The sequence below is a fragment of the Oryzias latipes genome, chromosome 2 (assembly GCF_053564925.1).
Source record: "Oryzias latipes strain Hd-rR chromosome 2, Olatipes_Hd-rR_3.1".
NCBI lineage: Eukaryota > Metazoa > Chordata > Actinopteri > Beloniformes > Adrianichthyidae > Oryzias > Oryzias latipes.
In genome coordinates, this window is record NC_136238.1 from 14002527 (window position 1) to 14023405 (window position 20879).

A 20879-nucleotide genomic window follows, 5' to 3' on the forward strand; every position below is an offset into this window, starting at 1 on the left:
TGTCTTGGCTGGTCCAGTGGAGAAATAATCATGACATGAGAATCCAAAGACCCACAACTATTGTGCATGTGTGTTTTCCATTTGTTCTTAGAGCATTATTGGGGATTAGGACCACTATTGAGCTTTGAACTTTGGCCATCCTCACACAAATAAGACACTTTCTCCAGCTGTTGCCAGGAGACCAGCCTTACATTTTTTTTTGTTTTTTTATCTTTAAATGTCCACTTTGGTGTAAGAATGACATCTTTTGCACAGCAAACGTTTCATTGAAGGATGAGTCATGCTGCTTTGTGTGAATCAAGTGAAAATGTGAGCCGTGGGGAGACTCCTTTTTTATTTTCATCTTTTTTTCAAACTAGATAGCACACTGAAACATTTGATAAATGACCAGCAGCAGTAAAGTGCACATAGACCTAAAAAAAATCACAAAGTGCTGTTATAAAAATGATTATTTATTTACAAAAAAAAGAGTTTAACTCATTTATTAATTTACCACAGTAAATCTTCATTTGAACTATCTTTAGGTACCAAGGAAGGCAGTTTTAATATTTATTTTAAGATCAATTGGGCTATAGTAAGCAGCATTTTAACCAGACAAAAGGAAACAGGGTTGAGTACATTTATATGCCCCCTCTAGCATTACGAGTGGGCCAGTCGTATATATTATATTATCAATCTGCACTAAAGTACATTAAGATATTTACAGTGTTCACTTGATGTCCGTTTTTCAGCTGCCTCCAGATTACAAAAGCACCCATTAAATGGATTTATTCTTGCAGACAGAACAGTAATTTTAAGAAAAAAACAATCTAGAAGAGGCTATGGATATGCGGTTTTATTTGCCCTTATGCCCATAAAGAGGGCAGGCAATACAGTATTTGTAGTGAGGGCTTTGCTACCTGTTGGCACAAATGAGAGATTCATATTATTGAATCATAAAATTTAAATTTGGAAGCATGATCTATTTTCAATGCATTCCCTGTGGTTTTTTGATTCTAATTACATCGTTTATAGACAGAATCTACAAACCTGTGTTGTTTTCTAGGACAGTTTCAGCAGAGCGGCAGTAGTTCGTTAAAAATTTGCCTCTCAGTTTTCGGTTGGATTGCTGGACTGGAGTAAACCGAACCCCTTCCTATCATTGATCTGTCTCCTGCTATCTTACAGCCCATCACAACCTCAACCAAACATTACTGGTGCAACACAAATCATGAGCAATATTGAAGCCGTACAGCCAAGATGCAGCTCAGACAAGACGAACGTGGATCTATTTGTCTACAAGGACGCTTTCATTGAATTTTTTTCATATTTGTTCTCAATCATCAGAAAAAGACCAAAAGAACATGCTAAAAAACTCTAAAGACACTTTTGTCATTGGTGTGGGTTTTTAAGCTAGCATGTAAACTCGATTGTACGATTGTAGCATACTCTATGAGGTACACTAAGATGTACAAATGTGACACAAATGAAGTCTTAAACCTGGATGAGTAGACTAAGATTTTAGCTTTGACATTTAACCCTTTAACGTCAGAGCTTTAGCTTCACTGTTTACATTCTTTAATCTACTGTACTTGGCTGATTGACGTTGTTTGTGTAAATGGTTGAAGACTTGCGGTGTGTCGGAGAGTGTGTGGTATAGATGTTGCCGCCGACATCTCCGGTGTGGGGGGTTAAAAGTCAACATAGACCTACACTGTGGCCTAAACTTTCATCGATCCATTTTCCAGATCCGCTTTGTCCCTTTCGGCATCAAAGGGATGCTGGAGCCTATCCCAGCCACAGTTAAGTGAAGGCATTGTGCACACTGGAGGGTCTGCAGTTCAACACTGATTCATACAAGCCTATGGATAATTTAGATTTATCAATTGACCCATGGGTTACATTTATGGATGGCGGGAGGAAGCTAGAGTACCCACAGTACCGTATTTTCACGACCATAAGGTGCACTTAAAAGTCTTAGATTTTCTCCAAACTCTAGGGGGCGCCCTATGAGGCGGTGCGCCTAAGGTGTTGTTGTTGGGCGTATTTGAAGACGGCGTGAGAACGGGGGACGGAAGTGTGGGCGTGAACAACTTTGTTTACAACATGGCTTATGAAGCACAGTTTAAACTGCAAGCTATCAGCTGCGCGGAGGAACATGGGAGCAGCTGCAGAGTATTCAAGATGAATGAATCCATGGTTTACAAGTGGAGGAAGCTGGAAAACGAACTCCGACAGTCAAGATGACGCAGCTGAGTTCATCTTACGCTCATACTGCAGTACAAAGATCGCAGACAAACGCCTCATTACCAACATGGACGGGGGTCCGCTGACTTTTAACATCCTGGTGAGTCGCGGTAGTGATACACACAAGTCGTTTTTTATTGTTGCTGGAGGCAGTGCCAGGCGAGTCACGCCACACTTTGTGAATGTATTGTAGAAGTTTTGGCTAAAGTGTCTGCTTGCACTTCTTTCGAAGTGCAGAAAAGCCGGCATCATTAATGAGGAGCCGCATAGCAACGAGACGGACTCGCGCGGAGTGCGCCGTAACATGCAACAAGTAGTCCGCTTTTTGTGAAAAAGCGATCCAAACCGAAAAAATAACAAGAATAAAGAACTAAAAACTGGTTCAGATACAGAAGATGAGGACTTTGATGGATTTTTAGATGCCGATTGATGACCAAAAAATAAATAAACAAATCACAACCAACTCAGTTTTGCTCCCACTGCCTTTTTTTAAAACACACAAGTGTTGTAAAACAAGTGAGTGTGTGCTGAAACTGGTGTGTCTGCGCAGGAAGGAGGGGGGCAGATTGCTCGGCGCGAGTGTGTGTGAGTGCGCATTCAGTTTGTGTTATTCAGTTACAGAGAACAGTAATAAAAAAGGATTCCTCTAAAAGAAGGGAGAATAGTTCTTTTAATAACCCGCTCTGGAGGCTCAGAGGGTCCGAACGGGGAAGTTAACCCCAAAGGAAGATCCGCCTTTTGCCCTGGAGAGGATCTCCCCTGTGGTCAGAAACGTCGTCGAAGGAAAGTCACAGTAGTAGGTTCACAGACATATCGCAGGAAAGTTCAACACTAGCATGCATATTTTAACGTTTCCACGGCCTAACACCCGGTGCGCCTTTTGTACAGTGGTGGACAAAATTGTTGGAATCCCTCAGTTAAAGAAAGAAAGTCCACAATGCTCACTGAAATGACTTGAAACGTTCAAAAGTAAAAATAAATTAAAATTCATTGAAAATTAAACAATCAAAATCAGCCATTAGATTTGAGTTGTTGATTAACAGAATTATTTAAAAAAACAAACTAATGAAATAAGGCTGGACAAAAATGATGGTACCCATAACTTAATATTTTGTTGCACAACCTTTTGAGGCAATCACTGCAATTAAACGGTTTTTGTATTTGTCAATGAGCCTTCTGCACCTGTCCACAGTTATTTTGGCCCACTCCTCATGAGCAAACTGCTCCAGTTGTCTCAGGTTTGACGGTTGTCTTCTCCAAATGCATGTTTCAGCTCCTTCCACAGATGTTCAATGGGATTCAGATCTGGGCTCATAGAAGGCCACTTCAGAATAGTCCAACGCTTTTCTCTTAGCCATCCTTGGGGGTTTTTGGCTGTGTGTTTGGAATCTTTGTCCTGTTGGAAGACCCATGACCTGCAACTGAGACCAAGCTTTCTGACACTAGGCAGCACATTTCTATCCAGAATGCCTTGATAATCTTGAGATTTCATTTTACCTTGCACAACTTCAAGACACCCTGTGGCAGATGCAGCAAAGCAGCCCCAAAACAGAACTGAGCCTCCTCCATGTTTCACAGTAGGGACAGTGTTCTTTTCGTTGTATGCTTCATTTTTAAGTCTACCAACATAGAGCTGATGTGTTTTACCAAAAAGCTCCAGTTTTGTCTCATCTGTCCAAAGGACATTTTCCCAGAAGCTTTGTGGCTTGTCAACATGCATTTTAGCAAATTCCAGTCTGGCTTTTTTATGATTTCCTTTCAACAGTGGTGTCCTCCTTGGTCGTCTCCCATGAAGTCCACTCTGGCTCAAACAACGACGAATAGTGCGATCTGACACTGATGTACCTTGATCTAGAAGTTCACCTTTAATGTCTTTGGAGGTTGTTCTGGGCTCTTTGGATGCAGTTCCAACTATCCGTCTCCTCAATTTGTCATCAATTTTCCTCTTCCTCTTCCAGGAAGGTTCGCTACTGTCCCGTGGGTCTTAAACTTCTGAATAATATGTGCCACTGTCATCACAGGAACTTCAAGCTGCTTAGAGATGGTTTTATAGCCTTTACCTTTACAATGTTTGTCTATAATTTTGTTTCTAATGTCCTGGGACAATTCAATCCTTCGCTTTCTGTTGTCCATGTTCAGTGTGGTCCACACCTTTTCACCAAACAGCAACGTGACTATTTGTCTCCCTTTAAATAAGCAGACTGACTGATTATGGGTCTGAAAATAGCTGTGATGTCAATTAAAGGACATACCTGAGTTCATCATGACCCACTGGGCAATTAGTTCTCAGTCTTTTATGGAGGTACCATGTCCAGCCCTATTTCATTAGTTTTTTTTTAAATACTTCTGTTAATCAACAACTCAAAAGTAATGGCTGATTTTAATTATTTAATTTTCAATAAATTTTAATTTATTGTTACTTTTGAACATTTCAAGTCATTTCAGTGAGCATCTTTAACTGAGGGGTACCAACAATTTAGTCCACCACTGTATTTGTCAAATACAAAAAAATCACCCATAACTGAGACTGCGCATCAACTCAGTGTGCCCTATGGTCGTGAAAATACGGTATTTGCCAGGATTTGCACCAGAGCCTTCTCATTCTGAGGCGAAAGTGTTAACCACAAACCAGTTCATTCATATTAAGATTTCCAGCAGGCATGCAGAAAGGCTTTTATTAGTGTGTGCTTCATTGTTGGTATTAGTCAGCTTGTGCTGTTGACAAAGCAGAGTCGAGAAGTGACTAAGCTATTCGTGCAGGGGGAGGGACGCTCCAGGGAGCAGGGAAGCGAGAGGGAGGGAGGGAGGAGATAAGGGAGTGAAAAATGGCAGGCATGAGTGAGGGTTGGCAGGGGTGAGAAAAGAGAGAGAAATCCAACCAGTGAATCAGAACAGCGGGCTGGAGCATCCTCAGCAGAAGGCTGGAGGAAGGAAGAGGAATGTGAGAGCTGACGCCCTGCTCCGACTGAATAAGCTGAAGGATGCACTCGTCCTTCATCCCTCCATCCTTGCTCAGCATCTCGAAGGAGGATACAACTCCACAGCTCAACTATTAGACTCGGGATTTGACGGTGGACTGTCAAGCAAAAGATTTTTATTTTCTAGTTGTTTTCTTTAGACAGAAGTATTGGCTGTTGCCTGGCTTTGAAGTTCCTACTGCAAGTTTGAGTATCTTGGCATCATGGGATGCACCGCCAGCCTGGTTCTGCTGGAGGGGCTGCGTACCATCCTTGAAAGGAATTGTAACTACAGTAAAGCAGCTGTGGAAATTAAGGCTTTGGAGGAAGAAGAGGAAACACTGAGCCTCAGGGAATCTCATCTATGGATTCCTACCACTGCTCTGGTAAGACCAGACAAAAACTACAGGCTAACAACTGATTTAACTTCCTCTGGACAAGACATTCAATTCCAACCCTGTGCTTGGAAACAAAAGCACAACTTAAGCTGGCTGTTTTTGAAGAAACAGATGCGTAATCTATTGCTTATTACTGTTAATGTACCCAAATGTACCCTAATAAAACCTTTTCCAGTAATCTAACTTACCTGCATTGTAGGTGGAATCAAATTTGAACTCAAACTTTCTTTCTATGTCGATGACTTACTCCTTTACATAGCAAACATTTCTTGATATTCTTTTTTGGGGTTTCTTTTATGTTGTTCATTTAATTAATAAAGTGTAATCAGAACCATGATAGTTTGCGCTCTAAAATAATTTATTACAGTTTTGTCATTTTTGGTGTTGGTTGTAGGTTGGTGTTCACCAAAACGTTAGATTTGTAAAAAAAAAAAGAAAATCTGTCACATTTCAGGTTTGAAACACAAATTCTCTACTTTATATCCTCTCAGTATCAATAAATTCAGCTAATACGATGATGCTAACAACGAATCAAAAACTGAACAATTAGTGAATAGTTTTACTTGATACTGGTTTTATTGGCCAATGCTGGTGTGAATTTAGAGTTTCCTCTTTTTCACACCATAGTAATATATTGTTATTCCATAATCTCAGAAAATTTATATGATGCAACCATCGGTTTCATTCAATCTAATTTCTGGATAACTTTCTCAACATTATCTAAAAAAAACTTGTAGCACTGATCTGCCACTGAGTGGCTCATACCGCCATTCACACTCTCAAAGGTTGATTTAGTTTAGCATCAAAGGACTTCTTTCCTTTTTGAATACAAAGACATTTCAAAAATCGTCCTATTGCTTAAAAGTAAGAAAGACAATTTTATTTGTATATTTTGTAGCTTTTTTCTATTCTTGGCTATTGGCATTTTAATGGACAATCAATAGGGAATGGATGAAGAATGTCTAGTTGGCCACATCGCAGATCAGCTGTGTTGTTAATTTTTTTCAGAGCAACATTGCTTTATTTATTTATTTATTTAATTTTTTTTTTACAGCGCAATGTGTTCTGTGTCTTGATTGGCATAGTCAATCTCCCTATGCATGTACAGAAGATATTGTGTTTGCCAAATCTTCTTAAATGTTCAATTGCGAGGAGATCTTTGTTTTTTATTTGATAAAACTTGACCTATTTTTCTACGAAGGTTTGAACTTTGAGAGTTTCAATAAGAAAGAAAAGTGTTAACCACAAACCAGTCCAATTTCCTCTGTCTGAGGATACTGTACTAAGTCTGTAGTGAGGGGTTTTAGAGCCTTGAAATCTCTATACTACTTCTTCACAGATTTCACGTATTTCGGGTTATTTTTATTTTTCATAATGTAACTGCTACGATAAGTGAGGGAACACTGTAAACCGTTTTTAAGAATCCATTCTTTTGTTGATAGCTATTTAGGAGTGTTATTGTAAAGCAAGTCAGCTCAAATATTTCGTATCCATTTATTTTTATATATAATTCATAGTTCTGTCTACGGGTTGGGGTTGAGTAAGAGTCAGAAAGCAACATAACTCTTGAATAACCTGGTTTAGATGAACATCAAGAAAGATCCTGAAAAGACAAGTAGTATCACTTGATAAAATACTTTCTTGGACATTTAGGCTAATGAATGTTTGAAAGAGTCCTAAATAACTCATTTTTTACTGAGGGTCTTAAGACCAGTGAGTAATGTAGCACTCTCATTTTTGTAGCTGTGACTCTATTTCCTTTAACAAAACCATAAAGAAGATGACATTTTATTAGTTTTCTGGTTTGCACCAGCTTTTTTATAGGGGTGGATGAACTGGTGAAGGCACGTCTGTTGAAACTCGTGCGTGGTCATCATGTGCGTCAGTCATGTTCTGTTCAGTCTTCAGCAGAGGACCCGTGGGAGCTCTGACATCATCAGGATTGGGGAATGCCCCCCTCCTCACGTTCATCTAGTCCCACATGGTTTTCTTAGGACTGCTTACAGTGACAATAACATGAGGCTGATTAGAAGACTTTAGATCACTCGCACTGTCTTTGATTCTGGGATTTGACATTAGACGTTGGGTAAGTGATTAACGAGTAGGCTCTTGTGCGACTAGCCTGAAATTTTACTCTATTTGAGGCAACACCCTTACATTTTTCACTCTGCGTTAGCAGACGTCGCCTCCCAAAGACTACGTCAGCTGGCGCTTATGCAATTCTCCACAGAGCTATGTAGCTCTCTGTTTATACAAATGTGTGTGCAGATCCCTTGCGTAGGGTGTAGAGGGCTCACATGTCCTAATTGGTTCAAGCTGTATGAAAACAAGTGGATCCCCTCCACTTCCTCCATTCGTCCCTATCGGACAGGTTTTACAGCAAAGCTCTTTAGCAGATAGATCTGCATGCTGGTTCCATCACACGCTTTTCCTGAGTGCAGATTAATGCAACGCTAACTGGTGGTATGGCCTGCTTGGTACCCGTGAATGCTCTAGGAAGCGTGATGGTGTGTAGGCAACATGAATGAAGGTGACGTCAGTCCAGCCAGGCTCTTGACAAGAGGCTGTTTATCCCACAGAGCTGGGAACTCTTTTACAATGGCCTATTGCCCCAATGGACAGCTGTGGTGCAGCACAGCCAATCCATTAGAGGATAAGGCAGTAGGCAAGTTTCCGATCAGAGGCAGTTTGGTTTCACCGCTGTGCATTTTTTTAAATACGCAGTTTCTTTTTCTTTTATAAAAGACATTTTTAAAGAAATGTTCTAAATATACAAAACTATGAATAAAAGAGTATTCTGTCATTTTAATCTTGGCTTTTCCTTTGTGAAAGTGTGAATTATGAAGTGTTTTTAAGATCTCATAAAAGCGTATTGATTTCTAAGCGGAGTCATTACTTATTAGGCGGAGGCCAATAAACGGGAACTCGTGGCTGTTTGTAGATAATGTGGGTTACAGGGCATCTCTCATGTATTGATCGTTTTCTTCTGGTTCCTTGACAGAGTTGTTGTTGGTGTGATTGTGACTGTTGTGCTCCATTTGCTTCTGGAAGTCATAACTTTGTGTAACAAAAAAGAAAAAAGTTGGATTTAAAACCGTTGAAGTCAAATAAATTTAATTTAAGATATTGATGGCTTACTTTACCTTACATAAACAACCTGTTTTCTTAGACAAGTTCTTAATTTTATTCTTACTGTCATGCAAGCATAACTCATTTCTGTGTTGTGTATCATTGGACATGCTATTTTAGTTTTGTTTATGTCCCCATGAAATGTATGGTTTTATTGCTAACTAGCATTGATAGAAATTGCTTGCAAGAGACAATGGTTCTCAATGTTCCTCCAATGTTTCTCCAGATGTTGGGTCAGTTTGAGATCATAGTTCCAACTGGAGTCAAATAGAAAGCAACATGTTAAAAACTATCATTGAACATGAACTTTACTGCACAGTTTTTAGCAGATATGTAGCATGCTAAGATAACCACACTGTGCTTATTTTTTTTCCTTTTTTAACTTTAAAGTGACTCCCATGTCACTGTGTCAGAATTTTGCTATGTCAGATTAGTTGTAAAAGCCTGATGCTATACGTACACATGTGCGTTCAAGAATGCATGTCACTTTTACTAGTGCCTTTCTAACACCTACAGTTGGAAAAACGACTCCAGCTCGTCTTTCGTGTGAAATGTTGAAGCAATGCAAATCTTGGGACTCTTAGTCCAGGCTCTTCTTTCACAGCTCTATTCCAATATATAAAAGATTTGGTGCTGTATAATTCTGGACGGGCACAAACTGCAATCATTTATTTGTCCTGCATGATCAATGTTAAAATGGTTGACACTTCCTTGAATTAAAAAGGGACGCCATCCATATGTCACTACCAGAGTCGAGTACCTGATGGGTCAAAGTTCAACTGGTTCAACTGTCAGCGGCATTGTGTACGTGGAGCCTCAGTCGAAGAATTTATGTAGGGATGCATGAACGCAGGAGTTTTTAAAACTGTTGACACATATGTTTTATTAAAAATGATCCCTTGAATGGGAATTGCTGAGGGCGGTGTGAACATAGCGTAACCCTATAACACCTGGAGCTTTAGCTCAGGAGCTTTAGCTCCAGTGTTAACGTTCTTTAATTTATCATAACTCTTCAGGAGTTTAAACAATTTAATTCAAACCAACTGATTCTGATACAGAGAAAAGCAGCTTTGCGCCGATACGTCACAATGTACGGTAAGTGTTGTGTATCGGTGCAAAGCCGTGTTCCTTAGCGGCAGAATCAGTTGGATTTCCGTTTAATGTGTAAGCGGTCAAACAGTTAGTACAAAGAGTGTGTGTTACTTCCGCTGTGGACAGTTAAAGTTACCGCTTTGCTGACATCTTAGGCATTTGCAACTAATTTTATATCACAAAATTCTTACTCATCTTTAACCCTCTTGCTATCCAAAACACGTTAAGTTGGGTGTGGGGTCATCTTGGCCCCGCAAAACAGCGCCTTGAACCTTTTTACTTCAATGATTCTTGATCTTCAGTGGTGTCCATAGATTACATGAAATCCTCTCCACCTTTATCCACCTTTGTCATGGTAGGAATAACACGTCAATGTAAGGGTGGGGTCATCTGGACCCCATAAGATAGCATGAGGAATAATGGAGTCACTTTAAAGTTGAGGAAGAAAAAGAAAAATTAGCTACATGTAATAATTTAGCATGGTACACAAACCACAAACAAACTGTGCTACCATCTAGTATTCAGTGATGACGCTAACAAATACTTCAAAAGTAGAAATGCAACCACCAAGATAGCACTATAAACCAATTTTAAAGGTTTTTTATTCAAATATTTCTTTTTTATTCAGAACTCCCCCCAAAAAAGATTAGCACGTTATCTATGGTTTCTGGCTGCTAAGAGATCACAAAACTATAATATACTATAATATAATTGTTAGCAGATATTTGCATTCAAAAAAGGCAATTAACGCATTTAAAAGCAGATTACAATTTGGAACTCTGTTATCTTTGTTGGCCAGTGTGCAGTTTTAAATATAGACATACCTGATATCGTACTGTGTATCCTCTGTAGAAATGAGAGCAAATATTGTAAGATAGTTTTTCCCTGGTGCTGCTTCAGTAATATATTTCTTTTTATCTCTGTTGGATTGGTGTCAATATTTAAGTATATTCTTCCACTTTCCTGTGTTTTTATGAGTTTTTTTCTCCTTCTTCTCTGAATGGTGTATTTCAGCCTGTCCTTTTGAAGTCAGTACAGTTAAAACAGTTTATTCAAATGATCGGAGTGCCCCGCAGTGCGGAATTTAAAAAAAAAAAAAAAAACTCTCGCACACGCTTGCATGCGTTTGTGCCACTTTTTCTTTGGCGCTTGAAACTGAGAAGGAACGACAGCCTTTGAAGGCTTCCTCACCAGAAACTTGTCATCTCTGCTCTGTAAAATCACTCCACCCCCCCCACCCCCCATGCACCCCCAGAAAACCCCAAACTTTCCCGCACAATGGGGTAATTAATCACCATTGTTGGTTTAGAAAATGTCGATGATTTGTCAACAGCATTGGGGCGTGGGTGGGTTTGCAGCATGAGAAACTCTTGAATATTAAGAATTTACATACATTTTTTTATAAAAACTTTATTTGTCATCATTCCGGAGCACACACCGAGATAGAAAAACAGCTTAGACTGTAAATCACTGCAACTCAAAGATTAAAAGCTATCGTGCGTCCGGAGAGAGCGACGCTTTTCTGGAGCAACGAGAGGCGGCAGCCGTTCTGCAGTTAGTGTTTCTGCAGGAGAGCAGAGATAAAACCGATGCTCCTGCAGGCGTCTGCTGCTGTGAATGTAGAGCTGAGAAAAACAGGAATCCGGTTTAAATGCTGGAACTGCGACAACTCGCAATTATTTGGGAAATTCTGAGAAGTCTTTCCACATATTTGAATGTCCCTTCCTATTAAAACTAATGGAAAAGAACAATGTAAATGAGAAAAAGACATAAGAGCGTAAGTTTTGGCATCACTGTAGATGAAGAAATGTGATTTCTGACCACAGGATGAAGAAGTGCGACTCAAAGGATTCTAGAGAAAAGAAATGTGTCTCTGTGGGTTAAACAGGGATTGGTTTCAGCTTATGCAACATGTCCAATTCTGAAATTTTGTGCATGTTTGAAATATTTTTTTTACAACTCTTTCATATCATTAGATGATTGCATTGATAAATTCATTCCTGAAGCTGCAGGAGTTGCGAAAACTACATTTGGAAAGACAGTTTGTCTTCAGGAAAGAAGATCATTTTCTTTTTAGCATTTCTCAAATTCCCATGAAACCATACAATCATTTTGCTAACAAATAACTCATTTGTATGTAATTATTAAGGTTGCATGGAGTAAAACTTACAATGTGCGATACTAGTTAGCAATATTGCCATGGCGATAAGACTTGTGAATGCGGTACATGAAACAAAACAAAAAAAACTAATACATAATTTCCATCGCATTGCAATAGTTTTATTTAAATAAAAGTCAACATTACTAAGGCTACATTCAGACTAGACAAATTTGGTTAGCTAAAAGTGAACCAGAATTTGTTTCCCCTGATAATATGAAGCAAAATTTCAGTCTGAATGCACCCAAGCGGACCCCGGTCCAGGAGCTGAGGAGTTTCCTCCATGTGACTAGCCACAATGCTCGGAGCGATACAACTGAAAATTGAGCAAAACCCGTGCACTTTCCTAAAATAAAGCTAGCTTACCCGTGCCTCCCCATTGATAGAAGCTCATTTCCAGCTCGGAGTGTTTTCCATTTAATTGTTTTGTTGCTATAAACTGCTCTAAGCTGCTGTATTGGCTCCAGCGCTCTTGCTAATCGACGTAGGCGATTGCTGATTTTCTAGGCAGCTGCTGGATGGCCTGTTCCGGTTTGACCCAACTGACCCTCATCACTTTTTGCTGTCCAATGCTGTGAAGACTGCTATGCTTACACCTGGTCTGCATGGGGAGAGTCTGACCTGTGGGAAGTGTGTTTGGTGGTAGTCTTTGGTTTTTCTTTTCAAGAGTGCATCCCACTCATTTTTTCTCTGTAGCTTAGCTTGATACCTATATTTTAAAGGGGTGGGTCCATGTTTTGTCTTGCATACAGCACATTTTATTTGTCCTGATGAAATACATTGCTTTTTAAAATAGATTTTTAAATTCTCTAAATTGGATTGAACTGTCTCAGGTTTCTTCAGTTTGGTGATCCTGTGTCTAAGTACTGGTTTTCAGGGTAATAAAATGATTTCAGAAGTAGTGATAAATGTGCCGTTTTGGTTACAGATTGCAAAGTTTCATCGTTAAAAAATAAGAGCATGTCTATATTTTTAGATTCCTTCATATATAATTAGGCCCCAGAAGCAAACCATTTTTTTGAAACTCAACTGAAAATGTGTTTATTTTATTTAGGTGATACCTAAATAATAGTCTTTGACAAAGAGGAAATCTTTGTCCATTTTTGCGGTCAACGTAAACCAGTTGATTCAGCTGACTGCGTAAGCCCAAGGCTGCTTTTCGTAGCTTCAGAATCCTTACAAAGTACACAGTTCAAGAGTCATGCTAGTAGACAGGAGGCTAAAGCTCAAGCGCTAAAGGGTTAAGCATGACTTTTGTTTTTAAACAAGCTTCAATCATTGACTGCATAAGAGATTTGGACAAAGCAATCCCTCCCCCCCTCACGTTCCAAACAGGAAGTACCCACTGGCTCCAAGAAGCCAAAATTCCATCGAAAACTATTACTCAGTCTTTGTATTTGTCAGAATAACCATACCTTTTGTGATTCCTTTTTTTTTTAATAACATGTTCTTGCTTTATCAGAAGTTATTGAGGTTCTAAACTGACCAATCAGATGCCTTAGCCCCACTTTGAACATTGGATTGACGGATTCTCCTAAGCCGGCTTTCAGTGGAAGGGGTGTGGACTTCCAACAAGCTTACTTGTGATTGGCGACAGTAGTTGCCATGGAAAACTTTGACTCAGACCGACTTGGACCAATCAGTGTTGTCTGGCTTCAGACATCCGTATCGTGGAAAAATGGCGACTGAAGCTGGAAGCACGTCACACTCCATCCAGTTCTTTCTTATACAGTCAATGGTTAGAACTAAACCTTTGTATAAATAAAGATATTTGTGTAAATATAGATGCACTACATGTTGTAAACTGTTAAGCCTAAAACCAGAACTTCCTATTAGGGCTGCACGATATGAGGAAAACTCACGATATGCGATATTTAAGATTAATATTGCGATAACGGTATAATTTGTGGTATATAAACAAATAACAAAATAAACTAAAACATCATTCCCTTTTAATTGCAGGGCTCGACATAGCCATTTGTCCGCTGGCCCGGTCCTGTTTTTCGAGCAGTACGGACCACAAGACTTTATTTTTTACTTGTCCGCTCGGGCCACTAAAATATCTAACAATTAATACATTTTTCACCTTTTACAATAAAGTATATTTTGCGAAAACGTGTAGATTTACCTCGTCTTTATAATTCACTTTTTCTGCTAGTCCTGTGTTCAGACTTCAAGGGTTTCTATGGGAAACCTTTTATCACTCTTCTCCTCCTCTCCCGTCTGCGCGCGCGGCTGTCACTGCCGAGCACCACGCGGCACGCGCTCACTCAATTTTTTTTTCAAACTTTATTGAATGTAACAATTCAATACTAAACAATGTTAAACAGCAACAACGAAGGAACAAGCCAGTGGGTTATTATTACATTTTAGGCAGATATATTTAAACTGACACACATATCAGCGCGCCCCCTGGTGGTTTTTCACCGCGATGATCATAAATCCAACACCGTCACTGAAGAGAGACTGAAGCATGTCAGAGATGTGGAAGACATGGCAGGAATAGATAGGAATATGTTAGATGGAGTGACGGGTGGAATTAGTGCTATGGACAGCAAGATATTTAATGAATGCATTGAAGATGAAACTGTATGCACTAAGCTTTAAGCTGAATGTCAAAGAATCAAAGGCAACTCAAAATACCTGAATCTCAGACTCAAATGGAGTATAAGGTCAAACTACTTAATTTTGTTTTTCTTTACAACACTGTAAGCAGTAAGTATTTCTAGTTAGCTGAATGATCTCAGTAATTTAATTGTATTTAATTTTTCAATTATTTAATTTAATTAGGTAACTAAAGTAACTAAAAAGTAAATGTAACTTTGCAACAGTAACAAAAAGCAGAACCTTAAGGCAGTCAGGGCAAAAAAGTCAATAAAACTTAACTATTGATTAGGAACAAATGTGAAATAGCAGTGATTAGAAGCAGCATGAACACTTCTTAACTAGTGTTTCCTACTACACTGCAGCGCTCTCTTCAAAACATCTGAAACAGACTAGAGCAGATTTAAGTTTGATATGCTCTATTTTTAGTCATTGAAAAGTGTATAAATAAGTGCTAGATGTCACCAGAATGCACCAAATTGCACCATGCCCCCGGACCCCCCTAAAGTTGCAAGCACCTGCGGAGCGGCGGGTCTCGCTGTGCGCGGTGTCGGGCCAGTAACTTTCAAAAACTACTGGCCCTGTGGGCCAGTGCAAATTTTTGAGCTATGTCAACCCCTGAATTGCAACAGTTTCAAAATTATACTCCAAATGACCCTCGTTGACATAGGAGACAAACATCTAACATAATAGGCCTCCATCCGATTGGTCTACAAGGTGAAGGCGTCCATCCGATTGGTCAAATGCATAAAGGGATTTATTTGATTTGTTAAATCCTTCAAGCTGCCTTAAGGTTGTATTAACACATTTAAGGTTTACGATTTATTGCGATTTTCACTGTCTTTTGCGATATGCATATTGCAGAGCTGAATATTGCGACAACGATAAATTTGCGGTATATTGTACAGGCCTACTTCCTATTAAACTCAGCCTTTTGTTGAAAAGACTTTTAAACCTTTTTGGACCTTTTCTTTTTGGCAGAAACCTCAACTATAATTTGTACACCTGATTGTTTTGTCCTTGTTATAAACACATGTTTCTGTGTCAGTAAACAAACAGTAATTTGCATTTTTAGACTGGAATTCCTTCCTTTTTTAGTCCCCTACTTTTTACACTGAACAATAGGCAGGTGGAGCAGGCTCGCGACCATGCGATGCCTGGATCTCCTCCGAGTTTTTAATAGGGGAGTGGTCTAATCGCACACTGCATGCTCACACATTCTTCCATCTGCACAGCTGTCAGGGTGGGAGGGGCCCTCCTCCCCCCCTGATGAGAGGCAGAGCCGGGGAAAGAGAAGGAGGCTGTGCTCACTTAAAAAAAAAAAAAAAGAAGTGGGGGGATCTCACTGGACGTCAGTAAAGCTCCCAGACGTTTAGACTCGCTCTGCCATGCAGAGTCACACCTGGTGTTGGGAGGCACTGGTTTGAGACGGATTGCCATGCAGGGCCGGGCGGGAAAGGCCCCTAAAAGGGAGATGGTGATCGAGTCACCGCAGCAATACAAAAGTTTGGCTGAGATTGAGGCAGAGGTGGACGCGGGGTCACAGGTGATAGGGGTGAGTCTCTGCCGGACCATCTTTCTCTGTAAAAAGAAAAAGGAAAAACCTTTAAATCCGGTCTTACTTGCTTTATGGTACTAGTGTTATCGGATTGTTTCGTAAAGTTTCCTTATCTCTCAAGCGCAGCTTTGAAGAGGTTCAGAGAGGTTGAACGGAAATGGGAAGTAGCTCCTTGAGGGCATGGCTCTCCAGGGGACTGAGCGTTGATCTTTTTTTGGAATTGGAGCACTTGTGGAACCCTTTGTTCATCAACCATTACCGTTTCACAGAGTCCAGGGTTTTCAGAAGCTTAATGTGAAATTTAACCTAATTGTTGCCACAAAAAAGAAAAGAAAAGAAAAGAAAACAAACCAGAAAACCAAACTGTGGATGGCCCACAGTTTTGGAGCTAATGGAGCTAATTGCAGCAGAGCTCACATCTGCTTGTTGTTTGTCTTTTGTCTGACTGGCAAACGTCCAGTTGGTGATTATTTTTTTGTTGGCATATCAGATGATCTTTTGCATCTAGAGACGGAGAAATCTGGAGGGCCTTACATCACCAGTGGGACTTGTTGGATAAATAAAAATGTAAATCTCTGGTCTGACACATTTAACTGGCCTCACATTGTTTTGTGGTCGTTGGATCCAAACCAGGAGGTTTGTCCAAGGATTGTGGATTTCTTGCAGCAAAGAAAATCAATGATTTTGTCTTTTTTTTTAAATGATCTAGCTTGGTCTTTGATTTCGGTAAGCCCCTTTCCAGAGGTTCCGAGTCGGATCTCCTTCTCTGATCACAGCACTTAAACGAGTCATAAACCTTGCTGCCACCAAGAAGTCCAACTGCTTTGGTCGTTTATGTAAAACATCTGGGGTCTCCTGGGAATTCTGGGATGTTTCCCATAAATGCAAGTCTCGTTGGACTGAACCTCCTCTCAACTGGTTCCAGTTGATAGATATCAGGGGAGTTTGGAGGGAACACCTCTTTTGTCCCTTCAGAGCGGTGATGCTTAGTTTAGAGTGGAACATTAGACCATGACCTGGTTTGGGTTTCCAGCATCGTTGGCAGATTGCCGTAAACATGGCAGCTACCCAGTCACGATGATGTAAAGTCTTAGTCACCGGGTTATGGGTGGATAGAGGCGGTCTGCAGGTGAAAAATAAGTATTTGTATGGAGGACGCAGGTGGCCCACAAGGTTGTAGTACTCTAGAGCCCTTAGGGCGAAAATGGTCATATCTTTTGGTACGACCATGCTGCAGTCGACACATCATTGCAAACACTTAAAGTAGGTGAGATGCAGGCATTTTGTACGGATTCTTTATTTTTTTCAAGACCCCCAAATCCTGCACATTAGACAATCAAAGGGTAGTTTGTGTGGCATCCTATGGGGGCCCTACGGGCACTTGTGTATTTTTTACACACCCCATGCATGGAGCAGTACAGTGTGGGCTTAGGATATCGTACACACTTATGACGTACGACAGCCTCACCCGTACGTCATTAGTGCGTGCAACTTACAAAAACTTCATGATGCAGTTACTACATGTGCAAAAATCGTACGTTCCTTAAGGTCATTAAAATGCAGCCGCTCCTCTCTACGACCCTCCACGGGTCCAATTGACCCAAGAACCTGTACAGGTCAGTTTTATAATGCAATTAAAGGAAAATAAAAGCAGATAGGAGCCTTTCCATCAGCATGAAAATACATTTTCCAAATTTGTTGCCTGTTTTTCTTGCGCATTTGGCTGTTTTTTGTTCTGTGCATGGCATGCAAATTCTGGTCTCGCTCATTTTTAAGCTAAAAAAAAAAGTTTTTAGTCAAATTCAGTTTAACTGTCATTTCTTTTACATAATCTTGTTTGGAATTATATTTCCATCTGTATTCATATTTATCCTAGATTGGATTTTTACCATAGCTACTTTTCCTATTCCTGTTCCTGTTTCCTTCTTTTTTTCAAACATATAAAGAACCCAGGAGTTTTTTTCTTTAAAGGAAGCAAAAAAGCTCAAATAGAGTAAATCCAGTTGAACCCGATTCAACTGTTTTTTTTCTGCAGATAGAGCCTGTGTATCTGTTTCCTGCTTTCAGTCACAACATGCAGTTTGTCTCCAAGCTAAATGCAAAGCTACGCAAATAAGTTCCTTAATGTGACGGTTGATGTTATCAAACTACTATTATACTGTTTGGTCTTTCCTGACCCCTAAATGGAGGCTATAGTTGGGATTCTCTTGGCCAGTTAACTCTTTTCGTATCCAGATCCAGTCCTGAGCTCATGACTCTGTGACTGGTACCATGGATCACCCTCCTCTTCCAACATCTTCTTCTCTTCAGGCCCACATTCATTCATTGCCCTCTCTGTGCCATTTCCTCCCCCTGCAACTGTCCAGCACATGTATTGTGAAGGGACAATGGCAGCTTGTTCACAATCGTGTCAATTTCACTTTTACTGTGTAACCTGTACATTATTGTCATGCAAGTAAAGCAAGAAGTGAAGTGATCAGTTTTATTTTGCTTAAATTCAAACACAAATTTGAAAAAAACAGACAAAAAATTTAAATGAAATATAAGAAAAATTAAAAAAATCATCCTTGAAAGACAATAAAAAGTAAAATTCTGTGGGGCAGACAATAAAACATACAAAAATAATTTATAGATGTTAAATGCCTCCCTTTTTTAATAGAGACGCACCATCCATTTTATTAAAAAAACACTAATGTTAACAAACTTGGACATTTAAACATACCAAATATATAATCAGTAATGCAGGGATTTTTTTTCCTTTTATTTCATCAGGTAAAACCGAAGATAATAGAGCCTCTCGATTATGAGAATGTTCTCCTCCAGAGGAAGACCCAGATCATCAGTGATGTTCTACGGGACATGCTGCAGTTCCCCACAGACGACTTCCAGGTAACTCGATTCATTTATTTCTTGGACTTTAAGGCGCACTAGTGATGTCAATAGTAAAAACGTATGTGGAGACAGATCTACATGTATTTATTGTTATCACTTAACCATCTTCTCGTTGAAACACGTTAACATGGCTCCTTTTTTTTTACTGTTAGATTTGTAAATACTGTTTACTTTTAACGCATGTAAAAGTTTATATTTGAAAAGTCCTAACAGGCAAACATGAAAGAATATCAAACAAAAACTATCAAAATGTTGATACAGGCATACTTCACTTTGGAGATGAATAAGCAAAAGGCATGCTGGGAAATCAAGAAACTTCAGTTTAACCCTCTAAACGACCTTATTTACATTGAGTTTTTTGTCATTCTTCTGTGTTTTTGAGTGCAAACATGAACAAATATTATAAATTCTCTGTAGAATTTATATTTATTTTTTAGCTGTAGCATTTAGCTCAAGCTAAATTCTAGCTAAGGTTTTGTTTTGTTTTTCAACTTATTCTGATTTTTTAAGTTCTTTAATCTTAAAGGCCCTGTATCATGCAAAATCAACATTTTGACCTTTTATGTGTATTCAAATTGTGATGTCACAAAGTGAGGAAACTCCTCCTTCTGGAATAGTCTGCACTGCCAGCTCCGCCCCCAGGCCAATACAAATACCCACTTTCTCCATGGAGCTAGCAGTGATCGGAAAAACGCTTTCCTTTTATATGCACATCCATTTTTGCAAAAGTTCGGACATTATTTGTGTTTCTTAGGTGAAACACAGACACACTGCCGAGGCCGACTCTAGGCTGATGTTACCCACAAAGCACCCTTACTTCCTGGTAGGAAGACGAACGGCAAAAATAACTAATATTTTGTTAAAAAATCGTGTCAATTATTTTGGAAATAGTTATCACAAACAATTTTAAATGTTAAGGCCTGTTCACACCGGGACGAATTTCGCCCGCGATATTCGCTGACGTTTAACGCCTCGTGACTAAACAAAGGGCATCAATGTGAGTGTGAACACCGACGCGAAAAAACGCCACGCGTCAAAGCGTCACTTTTTAAAAAACGCCTCGGGTTCGTTTTTTTGGTTCGACGCGCCGCGTCAAAAACTATACGACCAATGAGAATGGCACTTTTGCACACCTGTCTGGAGCTTCTGAAGTTACAGTAAAACACAACTTGGGGGCGCTCAAACATCAAACTGCCTTTCTGAGCACACATACCAGCGAAGAAGATACACGCCAAGTAGCGTCTACACTGCCACGACGAAATAATGACGGACATTCTAAAATATCCCCGAACCAAGCACCAGTTGGAGCTACTGGTGCTTGAAATATTCATGTTCTCTTTGTATGATTCTGACAAGCACGTAAATACTTGCTCTCTTCTTCTGAGCGAAAAGCGACTTTAAGAAGCGTAAAGTTGTGTACAGGAGTATTTCTGTTTTATATTAAGCGCCATCTAATGTCAAGGAATGAAATTGCATGTTCACTCGGCTCATCGTCAGCGAAAATCGCCTGGGTGTGAACACAAAAAACGTGGTTGAAAAACACTGGCGAATAACTCCAGGCGAATATTCGTCCCGGTGTGTACGGGCCTTTAGCATCACGGGCTAAACAGCTAGCATCTTTTTCTGCAGGGCAACACAGCAATATTGAATATCTGTTTATTTGGACTCCTAATATGGTCTTTTACTTTGAAAAAAAAACGCACACAGTCTTTGTTGCCCTCACTGCATGTAGGGAGTCATATTAATATTCTAAATTGTCAGAGGTACTAGTAATCAAACACTAAAGCAAAATCAGGAATTGTGTGCTCAAAAGTAATTTCTTATGTAAACAATTCAAAATATTGTGTTTCATTTTTCAACTATTT

At 39.7% G+C, this 20879-nt stretch overlaps 1 protein-coding gene across 16 annotated transcripts in view; it reads left to right on the forward strand.

Annotated features, from left to right (window-relative positions):
* Positions 1–20879, forward strand: part of LOC101167602 (dedicator of cytokinesis protein 9) — a 76183-nt gene that overhangs the window by 6169 nt on the left and 49135 nt on the right. For 6 of the 16 annotated variants that reach the window (XM_023965133.2, XM_078932911.1, XM_078932891.1 and 3 more), the window contains exons 1-2: positions 5282–5569; positions 18895–19011. In XM_023965133.2, coding sequence (XP_023820901.1) covers positions 5408–5569; positions 18895–19011 — 279 coding nt within the window. In that variant the 5' untranslated portion in view covers positions 5282–5407. Of the gene's footprint in view, positions 1–5280; positions 5570–15886; positions 16120–18894; positions 19012–20879 lie in introns of those variants that run through there. The other 10 variants (XM_023965159.2, XM_078932964.1, XM_023965161.2 and 7 more) reach the window with 3 other exon arrangements.